The sequence below is a fragment of the Haemaphysalis longicornis genome, unplaced genomic scaffold (assembly GCF_048455015.1).
Source record: "Haemaphysalis longicornis isolate Haplotype H1 unplaced genomic scaffold, Haemaphysalis longicornis Haplotype H1 scaffold_1, whole genome shotgun sequence".
Classification (NCBI taxonomy): Eukaryota; Metazoa; Arthropoda; class Arachnida; order Ixodida; family Ixodidae; genus Haemaphysalis; species Haemaphysalis longicornis.
Window position 1 is genome coordinate 285,299,668 of NW_027526203.1, and position 16,101 is coordinate 285,315,768.

General features: G+C 47.2%; 1 protein-coding gene across 1 annotated transcript in view; it reads left to right on the forward strand.

Moving 5' to 3' along the window:
* Nucleotides 1-14,630, forward strand: part of LOC144147077 (uncharacterized) — a 62,333-nt gene extending 47,703 nt beyond the window's left edge. Inside the window, exons 4-6 of the mRNA XM_077679122.1 lie at nucleotides 8,843-9,025; nucleotides 10,869-11,009; nucleotides 14,526-14,630. Of these exons, the coding sequence (XP_077535248.1) occupies nucleotides 8,843-9,025; nucleotides 10,869-11,009; nucleotides 14,526-14,597 (396 nt within the window). The 3' untranslated portion in view covers nucleotides 14,598-14,630. The remainder of the gene's footprint in view (nucleotides 1-8,842; nucleotides 9,026-10,868; nucleotides 11,010-14,525) is intronic.
* Nucleotides 14,631-16,101: the final 1,471 nt, after the last annotated feature.

Sequence of the window (16,101 nt, forward strand, 5' to 3'; positions counted from 1 at the left end):
ACTGTGGTATTGCTAGTCTGTTGCTCCCGAGTTTTTGGTGCGTACAGGGCGATTTCGCCTAGGTCTTTCACTAACCGCAGTACTTCATATCCCTTTGATCAAGAAGGAATACAAAGCAATTGGTAGGGCAGAAAGCCATAGAAAATGCGTGCCTTTATTTCCTATACATATGCAAAGGGGAAAACCTTCAAAAATGCTGAACACTGAAATACGGGAGTAAGACAGTCGAATAAACTGCTATAGTCAACGTACAATGCGTGCCAAGTTTATACTGCGCAACCTTATTGCCAGCATATGCGACATCACAGGGCATGTGTGCACATACTAAAGGGGCGCTACGGAAATTTGAACAATACGCACCCTGTGAAATGTGGTATAGATACAGGGGCTAGCCAGTAAATTTACTTGGACCTCTTCTATTTGTTTATTTGTATTCCTATTTCGGTGTCACCAGAAATAAAACATCCGCGGACAGGAACACGCCTTCACCCGAGGTAGTTAATGTATATATATGACGATTCGACATCTAGGGAAGAATGCAAAGTAGCACCAAGCATTTTCAAATCAGCAGTTCACATACGCTCGCTTTCGTGTCTACAAAAAGACAACATTCAAATTTGGGGTTCACTGTGCCGAAGTTGCACCTCGGCTGTACGACTTTAGGGCGCAGACAGGAGGCTGCGAATTAAATTTCGCGCACATGGATGTTTCTCACACACAAAAAAAGTACGGGGATGCTTAGAGCTTTCTAAAAATTTGAAGGCTAAAGCCTAGCTGGACCTCGATCTGTTGATCTGCTGTTGAACTTTCTGTTGAACACCGTTGCCGCACCCGTCACCACTTGACCAGACCTCTCTCCTTTGACGCTGCTGTCTCCCTCGCCCAGCGCGCGATTCCCAGCTCACGCTCGTTCCGACCTTAACTTTTCAACTTCTTTGTTCTACCGATTTTCTGTTCCTCCCAGCGCGTGTGCTGAAACAAAGTTTCGCTTTAAAAAATGAGGGATGGGGGGGTCCGTCGCTGCAGTGTATTGAGTCGGTAATCTCATGTAAAGCGAGTGAGCGCGGCGCAGAGCACCGCAGCAGCTGACGACAGAGTTGAGTTGTGTGGCCCAAACATTTACTGAACGCAAGTTGGGGGGTAGAGGTGGGTGTGTGCACCCGTGGCCCGACTTCCGGGAGCTCCTGGGAGCTCCCAGCGCGTGCTTATTTTGAGACCCTTCGGAGAAGTGCCCATTTCTAAACTTGGCCAAAAGGGCCCGGCGCGTCTTGCGTTCTTCTCTTCGCTGGCGCTTCCGGATTGACTGCGGCGACGCGACGCTGCGCGGCTCTGTCTGTCGGTGACGCTACCCACTGCCAGTGCAATGTACCCGGCGCGCGAGCCCCGTGCGCCGGGTTGATGCCGGACGCGCTCGGGCTCGCCTTACGTCCGGACACTTCCGTGTCCGCCGTGCGCCTCTTCGTTCGGAAAACGAACAATATTCAGCAGGTTCAGAAAACTAGGAAAACGGCCTTCGAGGCGTCAGCTGCTCCGAACGAAGGAGCCTGCCAAGCTCAGTACGGCAGTTGGAGGGTGAGGAAAAAGCATGGACAAAAGCAGGCCAGTTGTGACCAGAACGACGACGACTATGAGATACCGGACACCGACAGCGGGAAGTGACAATAGCGAGCTGTTTTGCGGCTGCTTGAACTTGGCGGTTTTCAACACGAGAGCAGGCCTCTACAAGGTTCTCGAAACGGTAAGGTGCGCATGGGTGAGTGACTTCGGGGGTCCTCCGTTCTGGGAAACATTGCATCTCGAGACTATTGTCTAGAACGTCCAGTACCATAGAGTGCAACAAGGGGAAAGCAAGCTACGAAATATGTTTCATAGTCTCGCATTACATTACGCATTCCCAGCGCGTTCTTTTTCGCAAGTAACGGTTAGAACAAAATTGTCGTGCATCTCGATTAGTCATAGTTCCGCATTTATCAGGTTACTTTTTTGCGATACCTTTTGCGCATGTTATATTCATTTGACAATACTTTTAGCATTTTGTTCGTTTGTTTATTGTTATGCTGGTATGAATAGAGTATTTTACCCGTATTGCACCTCGTAGCAAACTTTGAAACCAACTATATGGGACATCTTGAAGGTAGCGCACTTAAACACGGACACTAGGGAGAGAATATGTCCCATATGCATTACCAACTAGCCCAGTTGACACTTCTACTGTAGCCAATTTTTCGTCTCATTCATTGGCGATATCTTTTACGCATGCTATGACCGTTTTCCACATAGTGTTTCTTTTTTGGCGTATATCGAGTTGTTTATCGGTGTAGTATTTCATACCGAATCCTTTTGCGTGTATGACGCCGCTTTCATGTTCCTACGGTGCCGGTGTTAATTTTTTTTTTCGCTCGTATATTGTACGGCCGAATACTTTTTTGTCTCGTTGTGTTGCCGAAACGGAGGCCCGCATCTCCGTCAAGCTGTTATTTGAGAGGGCTTTTTCTGTCGGCCCTTGGCTCATCACTTCAGCTAAATCACTTTATAGGAAGCGATTGACTCACCCTTAACGAAGCACCACCAGAGAAAAAGCTATGCAAGCAATTAACTGGAGCTTTTTTTTTTTCTTTTTTGGCTCAGGACTACAGTGTGCTCAAATGCCGCTTTTCCCTGCAAGGATCCCACATGGTGTCATTATGTCTTGTTACAAATCATATATGTGCTTTAATTACACTTAGTTTTCGCGCGAAGCATTCGGCCAACGTGCAGCGGCGTGCGCCTGCAGCCTCGACACGTGCCTCGACATGATGATGATGAAGATGATTAGAGCTTCCCCTTCCTAACGAGGTGGTGATGCGAGCAACCTTAATGGTAACTTCACTGCTCATTCGCCTGGCCTTCTTAATTTAAAAAGAACTTCTTACACTTTCCCCCAGTTCTAGGCTAGGCTTGACAGGCGGATGAGCGTCGTGGCCGATACATGCGAGCGCAAAGTTCTGCTCAGAATGGTCTGCGCATGCTCGCGCCTCTTCTTATCGGCGCGTTAATCAGCTATGTAAGTTTTTACTTGCCGACTCGAATTCTCTTGTGCCGCCTGTAAAGGTGTTTGTCCATCAACGGCCATTGCTTTAGCGGCTATATAACGGAGGGAGTGACTGCACTGTAGTCAGTGTACATGCTGGAAAGAGCTCGTGAACTGAATGAGTGCTCATGGTGGAATCTTTTTCGAAACATTTGCTTGATGTAATTACGTTACACTCTTCTTCTCGTCATATATTAAACAGTTTCAAGTTTGTTGCCTATTAGTTTTAGAAGATGTATTGTAACGTCCAGCTTTTCAGAAGTTGTTGAAGCCAGGTGGCGCGGTGTTTCTTTTGTTGCTGATTAGAGCACCGTGGAGCTTGATACTGCATTCCTGCGGATCACAAAGGCCGTGAGCGCCTGTAAAAAGGTGAACGTCCTCGCGGAGGCGAAAAACAGAACAAGAAAAAACGCGTATCACTGCGAGAGTTCGGCACACGTCAAGGATCTTCACCTGGTCTAAACAATTAGGTGCCTCATTACCGAGGTGTACAATGTGCGTGCAAAACCTCTATTCGAACTTTGCGGTTAGGTTAATTTTTGTCTCTCGCTGGAATCCAAGTGTAAATGACCTGCCAGGGTTTTTTAACGACGATAGTTTTCCTTGGATTAGGCAAAGGCAAAAATTTTGGCCTGTCTGTGTGACTGACACCCGAATGAGTCATAAATGTCACTGGTGGGTCTGCTCGCTATGGCGGATGTAATATCCGGGGTTTCGGTTTCGATGTCGGTGGTTACTATTACCAGGGGGCTAACCACGGGGTATAAATGTGACGTCACTCTGAAAAAATTGCTCTTTGGCTTCACTCCTAAACGCGAGTGCACGTCTGTCTGCTCGCCCCTCGGGGCCGTCACCGACGCGACACTACAGTCAATTTATGTTCACTAGAGATGTGTGAACGAACACTAGTCATGAACTGCGCCTGCTCGCAATCTTGGACGCATTCTCGGGCAAGCACATCTCATGTAAACGGTTGAGCGGGCACTGGAAACCTCCGATCTGCACTACCACCCCGTCGGTCTCCCGTGGTTCACGTGACGACCCAGAGAAGGGGAGGGAGCTGGAGAGGGAATGGATAGGGTAAGTGACGATCGAGGAGTAGCGGCGGGGATGAGAGGAGGAAGCGAATAAGAAAGGGGGAAAATTGGAGTGTAAATGATATGAGGGGAGGAGGAAGAATAGGCGAGGAGAAGCTGTAAGCACATTGAGAAAGAGGCGAGGAATAGAGAAGGGAGACGGGGAAGGGAAGAGAGTAGAACGGAAAGAGGAGGGGAGCGAGGAGGCGGATCAGGAGAAATGGCATGAAGGGGGGGAATCAGAAGCTCGGGAACCTGAAAGAAGCAAGCAAGGTGAGCGAAAGAAGGAATGAAAGGGGAAGAACAGAGCGTACGTGAGGGGCAGGAAGTACGGGGAAAGGAAGAGGAGCGTTAGGTGCAGGGCGGTAGGCGCTTTCGTCTTTCCACGTCATTTGCAGCAAAGTTTTAAAGACGATAGTCTTTCTTGGGCTATTTAAACCCAGAAATTTTGGTCTGTCTGTCTGTCTGTCTGTCTGTGACTCGATTCAGCCACCCGGCCAAAGTAAAATGCATACTGCGCAATAGTCTTATATACTCACAGCCAAATGTGAGCGTCTAAGCCCGGTTTATATGTTCATACTTTTCAACTTTGCTGAACATTAACAAGACATTACGCAAATATAGGACCGAAAATTAATACACAAGGGATATTTACAGTGTCCCTTTATTTAAAAAAAATTCATGGATGCATGGTTTTTCGATAGCAAATGGTAATCTACATCTACTGCAGAAAACCATCGCCTGCTCTTACCCGCGCCACCTCCTGGCGGCATATGAGAAATCACGCGGCAACAGCAACGAAAGGTTCCACTAGCTCGGTTCCACGTTCTGCTTGGAACGCACGTGGAGCACGGCAACGCGGTTCTATAAACCTTGAAGTCGGCCGCCTCGATTCACGCGCGTCTCCGCCGTACTGCAGCGCTGGCATCGATGAACCCGGCCTGTGCAGTGGAACGCGGTAAATTCAAATCGCCTTGCGCAAACCTTTAGTGTGTTTACCTTGGGGTTAGCGCGACGGTACAGCAACAGCATGAGAGGTGAGCGGGAAAGCAAAGGGGGCATTTCCTTGGCAAATGTCTACAAAGACTATCGTCTTTTGACGACATTTGCAACGAAAGGAGCAGATACGCGGCCAATTTTTACTCTCGCATTCCTTCCTTAGAGATAGAGAAATAATGATTTATTCGAGAGTTTAGATCCAACCCATACAGGAGCTGGCTACTCCAGGCATTGGAGTATACAAAAGGTACAATACTTGCCCTAAGGAACCACAAGGGGTTAGATTAAGTACATTGAGTCAGCAGCGGATGAAAGATGCGCACTCAGTAACTACTTGCTCTGCGTAGTACATAAGCACACCCATATATATATATATATATATATATATATATATATATATATATATATATATATATATATATATATATATACAGGGTGTCCCAGCTATCATGCACCAAGATTTAAAAAAAGAGAAATCGCGTAACTCGAAGAAAACCTAGTGCATAATGTTTGCAGTACTGTGAAGAAGCGGAGAGTATTTTTTTCGTTAATGAGACTTAATTAATTAATTGTAATTAATTATCTAACTCGAGAAATACTGTCCTAATCACTAAAATGTCAATGAGGCACTTGTAGGTAACCACGAGGGGCATCTAACTGCGCTATTTTCAGCGACGAACTAATTGCGTACTCATTTATTCTGACTGATAAAGGAAACCCGCGAAATATGAAAAATACCACGTGACGACGCTTACGCGCGCATTTTAAAGCAGCGTCCCCAAACAAAGCTGATTGAAAGCAACTGCTTCGCGTGCTACCCGCCCGAAGAGACAGCGCATCACCTTGATAATAGCATGCATGGAAGGAGCAGCAGCAGCAAGATTCGCGCGACGCGTGTGCAGATAAGGAACAAACTCGGTCGCGATTTCTTATTTCTTTCTTTTGTCTATTTCATTCTGGCTAACTCAGAGGCAGCCTGTTTGAGGGCGTTGCTTTACGGTGCGCGCGGAGGCGCCGTCACGTGGTATTTTTCATATTTCGCGGGTTTCCTTTATCAGTCAGAATAAATGTGTACGCAATTAGTTCATCGCTGAAAATGCCGCAGTTAGATGCCCCTCGTGGTTACCTACAAGTGCCTCATTGACACTTTAGTGATTAGGACAGTATTTCTCGAGTTAGATAATTAATTACAATTAGTTAATTAAGTCTCATTAACGAAAAAATTACTCTCCGCTTCTTCACAGTACTGCAAACATTATGCACTAGGTTTTCTTCGAGTTACGCCTTTGCTCTTTTTTTAAATCTTGGTGCATGATAGCTGGGACACCCTGTATATATATATATATATATATATATATATACATGATTCCTTACAGCAGTGGAATATAGTTTAAAAAAAACCAAGAGAACTACACACATCTATATTCAGACGACAACCACGACGCGACACAGATAGTTTCGCCAATATACATAATACCCTTGTGTGTTTCCACACCCATTTCGGAGCGTTTCAGCGGAAAGTGAACGCATTTAATAGTGTTCACACATCTTCGTCATTTGAAAAAAATCCCTTAAGGCAAGGAAGGCTTTCGTTTGGTTGCGTACATTGTCCCACAGACCCAACAGTTTCGGCAAGGATAGGGGTGTCCGAGATAGCAGGTTAAGCTTATCACTTAATTTTTTCCGCTCGGTCGCATATAGAGGGCACTCAAGCAGGACATGATGCACATCTTCAGTTTGGTGTCCACAAGCACAGCAGGTGTCATCAGCGAATCGAATACGGTAAAGAAATTTCTTATTTTATTCCTTCCTTAAAATTCACTACTGAGCGTTACCTGCCCTCGACCATTCTGTCGCAAACTAAGGTAGAACTGTGGATAACGTATTTTATGTCCTTTATTTCTGTATGTATTTTGTACTGCATACTTTTCTGTTCTAACAGCAGAGCTGTTTGAGAGCTCTGTCCGTGCGGATCGTCAACAGAAAATTATCGTCATCGCCGAAGTGGAGAGAGGGAAAATTCTAGACCAAGAAGTGTGAGGGGAAAATGAGGTTAGGGAGGTCCCGGGAATCGAACCCGGGACCTTTATGCTGTTTAACCGGCACCCTAACCACTGGGCCACCCCATAGGCCCGAGGGGTACAGAGTCAACAGCGGCGGGGAACAACATGTGCAGCCAATTGGAAAGAAAAACGCTTCCCCGTGCACGGTCGTAATCGAATTTGGGTCCCTCGCGTTATGAAACCGGCGTTGTTACATTGGCAAAGGCGTCCCCGTACCGAGTTCCGTCGTCTCCGTCATGTAGTGGTAGCGTGGTGAACGAGCGGCGAACAGGACAGATGCCTCGGTGTCAATAGGTTAATTTATAATCGGACAGAAAGAAATAAATAAACCTAACAACGAATTTAGGGCGCCCATAGTGTGCAAAAGCCACTCCATCTCGCCTTCACAGGCCACCTCATAACGAGACGGGAAGGCCAATGCACACATGGGTTTGGAAGGTTGGAAAAAAATAATAAAAGAACAGAAAAACGGTAACTGAACCACCAAAATTTAGCACCACAAAAAATAACTAAAACATGAGTAAAACCCAGGGGGGGGGGGGGGGGTACGCTTCCCGTAATCGAAATCGAGCCTTGGTCCCTCGCGTTATAAAATCGGCGTCCATCCGACTGCGCTATTATCTTTTTGCTTTATTTCCATACAAGCACCGCTTTTACAGACATAATACACAGTGACGAAAAAGGAACATTGTACTAAGACAAAATCACTTCCACTTTGGGATACAGTGCTGGTTGAAATATTTTCTATTTCATTACCCTTTCCACTACAGACAATGAGTCTGGAACACATTGGTGTGCCTTTTGCACTTAAGGAAAGTGAATATGGCTTCTTGGAAATCGCATTCGGGGCGCACCGCATTTCCTTTGGGTTTGTAGCGCGGGCTTTCGACTTTGGCTGGGTTTCGGACTTCAGCAGTTTGGATTTCGGACTTTAGGAGGGCAGATTGTGGAATTTGATTTGATTCAGTTTGCAGCAAGAAAGCTTCGCTTTTTAACCATCTTTTTCTAAAGAAAGGGAAGACCTAAGAAAAGCGAAGTTAAAGCTCGTGAAGACCCCCAGCTCCGCTGTTTCCTCAGTCTTCGCATCTCACTTGCGAAGGTGGCCAACTTTTTTCGCTTGTATTATCTTTCCATTTCCGCTATAAAAGCTGAAGTATGTAGAAATAATCGAATGAATAAATAGTCTTAGCACACGCGCAAATTCTTCGCACACGCGCGAACCGATATATTCGCGAGTTTTTTCAGAAATATTTTACAGATGAGCGTTTTCCGAGCTTACTGGAGTAATCACCGCAACATTATTTGCGACCTATAGCAAACAGAGTTTTCTTGGAGTGATTGCGGCAAAGTCGGAAAGTTTTAATTTCAGTGTATCCAGCAAGGTTAGATGAAACAAGCCATTCTACTTCCAGCTGAATGCGCCCTTGGTGAGACGTCTCAGAAAACGATCGCACCAATGTCTGTTGTCGCCTTGATCGCCACGTGCCATAATTGGCTTTGAAATGCTTGGCATTATAGAGGCATTTCCGTGACACGCATGCCAGCTACGCTGCGTACCTGCGTCGGTAGCAAACGCGCGGCCGCTCCTCAACGCCGCTAGTTGAACACTCGGGAACGGCCTGCCCTGTGCGCAGGCCCTGTCCAGCATCTCGCTGTGCCTGATCCTGTGGTACGGCACGCCCGTCTGGCTGCTGCTGGGGCCTGCCTACCCCTTCTACTTGACGGCGGTCACCTGCTCGCTCATGGGCTCGGCCACCTTCCTGCTGGCGTACCTCGTCTCCAGGAACACATTCCTGGTTACTAGGACCACCGTCCTGGTGAGCGCATGCGCACGCTCCGCTTTTCGCACCTCCCTTCCCCGGGTCGCTGCTACTCGTGTTTCAATGCCTTCCCAACGATGACCTTTTGGGCCCTCGTTGTTATCTGTCCGTGATGGTCTCAACCAACCGTTCGCAACAGCCAGCCTTTACCGTGTCGGTGAGTGCCATCTCTTGCCATCCGCCACTGAATGCTCCAGTATGGCCCACCCTCTCACGTGCTTGCCGTCTGCCAGTACCGGTTCCCGATCTCCCACTTGGAGCTATTCGGGAGCACCCGTGGCCTTCTTCAACTACGCCCAGTTGATCCAGCAGCTCAACCACGTCTGTAATGCCAACGCAGATGGGAACTTCGCAGCTGTGTTTGTTCTGCTCCTGATGGCACATCTCGTCTTGCCCTATCAACTGTGCCTATCAGGACGGAGGTGACGTTGAGACGAAGCCGGTCCTCAACTTCAACTCTATGAGCTTGAGGATGAGTAAGGTGTTGAAGTTCGAAAAAAAGTTAAATCAGGCCCGTAATCAGTCCGCGTACTTTTTCACATGGACAGCTTTCTGTCTGTTTTGATCTTTACTGATTTTCCGATAAGATTAAACGTATCTTTCCAGTTAAACATCTCTAAATGTGTCACAAGGCTTTCAATATTTAGCCGTGACATTTTAAATAATTTGCTCACTTCAACCTGGATAAATGTTGCACCCATGAATGCGTATTGGTTTAATACTTCTGTTTATATATCTTAAATTTATATTTGGCGAATGCAGTATCGAATCAAGCAGTCTTGAACGCCTAGAATGCTTAGCAGGACGCGCAAAAAAAATTGGCCGAAAAATTTTTAATGCGATAGCTTTTTCTTGGGTTACCTAAAAGCACAATTTTTTTTAAATTTTGGTCTGTCTGTCTGTCTGTCTGTCTGTCTGTCTGTCACTCGATTTAGACGCCAGAAATGACTAAAGACGAAGTACATATAGGAAGGACCGTTCTACACTATTAAATGTGCTGGAATGGCTCATACATGTCCAGTTTATTCAGCGTGAAGGAAACTATCTAAGGCAAAACCTGAGTACGAACCGAGTACCAGCGTTCTTTTAATTAAGAACACACGTTGGATTGGTTTTAATGGTAGCAAATTAAAGAAAGCGGGCTAAAAAAGTGTCATAGAGAGGCAAGATAACGAGCAACACTATATGAAATAAAAATCTCAACACTTGCTGTCCCCCCCCACCCAAAAAAAAACAAAAGATAAAAAAAGGACGCGCGCTGCCCCAATCAGATGGTGCGCGAGCAGTGTGAAGGCGGGGAAATTGAATTGAATCGAGCAAACGCTCATTATATTCATCATGGGAGGAGCGAGAGGAGAGGAGAAGAGCTTGAGGGGTGGGAGGGGGAGAGAGGCACTTACGTGGTAGGGGCGGCGGACGACTATCATCGTTAGACTACATTTGTAGCGAAGCAAGCAGATACGTGGCCAATTTTTTTCTCCTAATACATACATTCAGTAGATTATGCCGCCAATCGTTGCTAATAATCGTTGATAAGGGAATTAATTGAAGTCACGCGCGACGCTGCACCTGCACGCAGCGGATAGGGAGTCACGTGAGAGTTGCGAGGCACTACGGGATTATTGCGTAACTACTTGCGGGCGAAGCGCGCTTCACAGGTAGCCTTGCGTAGGCTGCCCCACAAATCTTCCAACTTAGCCGTCGTTTTAAGATGCCCGGATTGGCGTTTCAAAGGGTCTTCCCTGATCTCAGCACAGTAGGCGCTAACGAAGGCGAACAGGCTGTCTGTCTCGACCACCGTTGCCCGCGTTGACGCTAAAAATGCGGACCTTCCGTGCAGGAGACGATCCAGAACGGCGTCTCCTTCCTGCTGCTGGCCGGGTCGTCGTCCTTCTTGCTGGTGCAGACGTCCTTCTTCCTGTGGCCCATGTATCTGCTGATCCCCTTCTTCCAGGCATACCCGGCCATGATGGCCGCCGGGGTACGACGCGCCAACGAGGCCTTTGTGACTGTCTCGTCCTTTCTGGGAGGAAACATACTATGGGTCTCCTCGACTATCAGTCCCGGACCGTCCGCGGACTGCCCGAGACGCGGTCCGGCGCTCGTTTTTCTCATGTATTCCTATGGGGCTTCCGGTCCGAGGACAGTCCTCGGACTGCCCGCGGACCGTCCAGGACTGGAAAATCGAAGAGGCCCTATATAGGGCTGCTGTCACGGGGCGTGACTCGCAAATCTTAATTGACCGCGACTGCTCACCGTAGTCCTGGATGTCACGTCTTATAGAGCAAGAGAAAAAGAGTACAGGCACACAGCTAGCAATGCGTTGTTCGGGAGACACAGAACCCACGTTATTTCGGGGCTTTAACGCGCCGAAGCTACACCTGGCTGTGAGACGAGCCGAGGTGGAGGGCTCCGGATTTATACCACCTGAGGATCTTTAACGTGCGCCGAAATCTCGACACACGGGCGTTTTCACTACGCGCCTCCATCAGAAAAGCAGCCACCGCGGCCGGGGTCGAACCTATGTCCTTAGGCTCAGCAGCACAACGCCATAGCCACTGAGCCTCCGCGACGGGTAACCTCCGATACTTAGTGGCCCAGACGCGGCAGCGTACACAGGTCTCAAGAACTAAATGTCTATTCGGTATGCAGCAGAACGTCCTACGAACAGTAAGCCAATAGTTAGACTGTTCACCATTCTATAGGGTTCTCAGTGACATTCATTGGTAACTGACATGGGATGGAAACCAACCATATATATTGGTGCCACGAGCACCTGGTCCAGCGACCATATATTGCGTGGAAAAATCGCCTTAGTCCACAATGTGCAGGCATGCACCGTGAATGCCAACGTACGGCCTGATACCTTAGCTGCTGCCTATTCTTAAGTTTGCGAGTTTCGGAAATTGCACTGGGAGCCTGTGAAGAGCGCCTTCACACTTCCACCCTTCCAAAAGTGAAATAAGTGGAGGAAACGGCGAGTCCCCGAAGGTCATCAATGGCTTGACGTCACTCGGAGCGGAACGTTTGTCGTGCTGGTACTACTGTAACCGATGCTTCACGGCGTCACTCAAAACCGAGATTTATGGATCATGGGCATGACCCCAATGAGTTGTGGTGTGGTGCAGCAATGCGCACAGTTACGCAACTGTGGCATATATTGTAAAAGCATACACGCCTGGGAGACAGAGCCGGATTCATGCCACCTTCTTTCTTTTTTACTCAGAGCTGGCACCGCTAGTACTAAACATCCATTCCCGGCAAGAATTATCGTATGCTGTCTTGAAAGCCCTGAAAAAAAAAGTGGCTCCAATCCACTGTGTGAAGGTGGTTGTACTACGAAGCTGTAAACGACACCCACAACGATTACCATGCGACGTCACTTAAATTCTCACACGTGGCACTACAAAGAGTGAGACCACAAGAGTGACGAGACAAGTGAAATGTACTTAACCACACTTTCTATTACTGTATAAACAACGACATTCACGACCGCTTTATGTTCTTCTGTCTGTTCTTCTGGCGTCTACTTTCCGTGGTCTACGCAAGGTAGCTTGAAATGAACTGAAGGAGGTGCTATACCGGTCTCCGTTTTTATATATGAAAGCGTGGTGACGTCACTACGTGATTTCTATGCTGTTGGGTACTTTTGCAGTCGGAGCAGCTTGCACAACCCTTATCTTTGCCGGTATGGCCAGTCCCCCTGGAGAGGTATGTGCCTGCCTTCTTAACGATGATAGTTTTCTACCCTCCGCGGTGGCTCAGTGGCTGAGGTGTTGCGCTGCTGAGCACGAGGTCGCAGGTTCGATTCCCGGCCGTGGTGGCCGCTTTTCTGATGAAGGCGAAAAGCAAAAACGCCCGTGTCTAAGAGATTTCTGTGCGCGTTTTTGATCCCAATGTGGTCAAAATTAATCTGTAGCCCTCCACTACGGCACGCCTCATCGCTTGCGTTGCGTCGGTGCGTTAAACTCTACAATAAATCAATGATAGTAGTCAAGTTCTTCCCTTATCTTCTTTATGTTCGCCTTGCTGGTTGAGCGGCAGATGGATGCCGCTGACATGGGGAATGAAGACGAACTCGTTATCTGCTGGCACCTTGAGGATCAGACAACCACGACATCTGAGAGAAGAGAGTGTTTAATGCGTCTCCTGCTCTATTTACAATGTATTCACAAGAGGTTATATAGGCTTTCTAACCACAAAGGATTCCCTGCAGCCCAATCAAAGAACAGCACTTTCCCTTTCGTGAACTTCCCATTGGCTGCAGACGAAATGTCCGGCCCGTGTTCCTTCCGGCCAATTATCCGATGCACAACCGCCTCTCTCAAGGCGATCATTCGTCGCTTGCGGTCTTGCACGGTCCTTGCCTCATTCTTCGTAATTCACAGGGTCACCTCGAGTTCAATGGATCCTCCGCAGTGTGGTGCGCCTTCCCATTGTTGTGCAAACATCGCGCCACCTGCGAAGGCGTCATAACACACACGTGCGTGCGCTGGCATTGTCGGCCACGTAGCTCCGCGCGATCCGTTGGGATATCGTATGTCCACGGCCGCTCGCACGAGTTCCTCGCATAGCGAAAACACTTCATGTGTTGCCAGGTTCAGCGTGGTTCGGCTCTGATCTCCGCCTCGTGGTCGCCGCCGCTTGGTCGAGTAGGGTGCAATGTAAAGGCAATGATGAAACCGCACATTCTTCAAGTGGTTGCGGATGTTTTCGAACCCAACAATAGTTTTCTGCTGACATCGCCACGAAAATTTGCTTGGATGGTCGAGGTTTACAGATTCGCAGTAAAAAAAAAAAAAAAACGCGAATGCTTTTCTCTTGCGATTCGGCCACCTGTTAAATGGACTGCGGCAGCTAAGAGTAAAGCGTTCTGCGTGTGCACTGTAGCTGTTTTGAGCGCAAGTTTTCAAATGAACACGGCGAAAGCTGTTAGCGCTAACCCAACCGGGATCTTTCGTGAACGTCGTCAGCAAAATATAATTGCTCCTCAACCAACGCCCACGGTGATATGTATTGGGCATTTGCACCAAGTTAGGACCACTGCGATTTTTCAGTGGCAGCGAGTAAGTGCATTGCCCGGTGTGATTGCCCCACAAATTTTCCCAAGGCCCTGTGTATCGGCCAATGGGACCTGTGTATACAACCGGTGTGATTGTCGCTGGCGGTTGGCAATCACGTTGGTTCTAATGTCCAGGGCTTCTTTGGGCATTCGTTTGATTAATGGTCAATGTACGCCCTTCTTTTTCTCTAAACACCGATACATTAAAAGGCCAAGCACAAATCGGGCTATCTAAAATATCCGGGCTCTGAGCCCGCACTGTGCACTTGTGGACACTACAATGTAACATTAGGCCTGTTAAGAATTGTTTATCACGTTCTCTGTCACAAACAAGAGCTGCGGCATGGAGATCATTGTTTATTCTTTTTCTTTCTTTCTTAGACCAGTGCATTTTTCGGTGTCATTCCATCCGCTCGATTTTTTTTTTTTTTTCAGGTCCTGGGAGCGACAGCAGCAGCGGTTCACTTCATGGACTCCATACTGGCATGCAGAAATATAAGGCAATAATTATACGGAAATAAATTTCTTTCCAATAATGAAGGTTCATCGTCGTCACTTCATTCAGGCTTCTTTCACAAAGAATGGCATACGCGAATCACGAATGCTTGTGAGTAAAATACGAACGATGCAGTTACATTAATTAGGCAAAAAATGTATCAAACTTCGACGCGTGCCTTTCGATTGAGCACCAATGTCCAAAGAGAAATGTTGAAAGCGAGCAAGAAATCTCATAAACACTCATTTCCGCAGGTTCCAGTTTTATACCGAGGATTATACCAACGTTGCGATTGAGCCACGATGACCTCTGAATGGTCCTTATAAAAAAAATGGCTGCATATGCCGATGAGATGATGCGTCTTTTAAAGTTTTAAGAACACAAACACGGCTCCAGTACTGTAGAAGAAAAAACGCGCGATCGAAACTACCTGTCAGGGAATTGTCATCGTAGCATTCTTTGTACGTTCCTGTCAAGCGCTTTATTTATGGCATAATTATCCCGCGTATACGCTCTGCTACGTACTAAGGTAACTTCTTCCGTAATGGCGCGACGTTGGCGCTCTTCTACCAACAACGAACGGTTCGTCCGCTCTAACTCGACTAGCTCACCTCTTTCTGGCGCCGCTCTTTGTAGCTGAGTCTCGTATATAGGAACCAACGCACAGCCGATTTTTAATTGAGAGAGCGCTGCCAGGCTCGATTATGTATTTGTGTTTTGCCTAAGGCTATGTTCAGACTACCGACGCGAAACCCATATCGTGATCTATGGTTGCAAAAAGATGGCGTGTCACACAGTTCGGTTGGCTGAGACGTGAAATGACGTCATTCTTTAAATTTATTACAACAGTTAACAGCCTGAACCCGGCCTAAGGCTATACTTGTGCACTAAGCAATGTTCAAGTTTATGAGCCGTGCCACCAGTGGTAGCAGTTATGTTAGTTTCGAAAGGTTTTGTTAATGCATTCTTTGTCTCCATGCTGACTGTTATGGGAGCAGTGTTCTTTCACACCAGTGAGATCTACGGAAATGTTAACTTTCGCGTATTGGCACATATAAGCGCTAGTGGGTTTTCGTGCCAGGACGGGAACAATGAATTTTTTTTAAAAAAAGAAAGAGAAATTAAACCCTAGGTATTTGTAGAACCTGTAAACAAGAGATCACAGAAGAAAATGTCTATATATAACAATACACTAAATGGAGTGCATTTCTTCTCGAAGCTAGAGCAGGTTGCTTGAGAACTAGGGCGGTTATCCATGAGCGGGAACAGGAAGAAGAATCGCGTGTATTTATTTACTGAAACCGTTGTCGCGAGTATAAGCTGAATCAAAGCGCTCGGCACAAAAGAAGAAAAAGAAATCTTCAGACATTTTGAGAAACGTTTGCTAATGACTCAAAATTCCTACGCGCGCCTTCTCCATTTCACAAACCTTGCGTTTTCTTGGGAGCATTAAACGTGTCAACCCATACAGCGTCTTTTCATTTTTTCTTTGTTGAGTTAATCACGGGAGGCCGT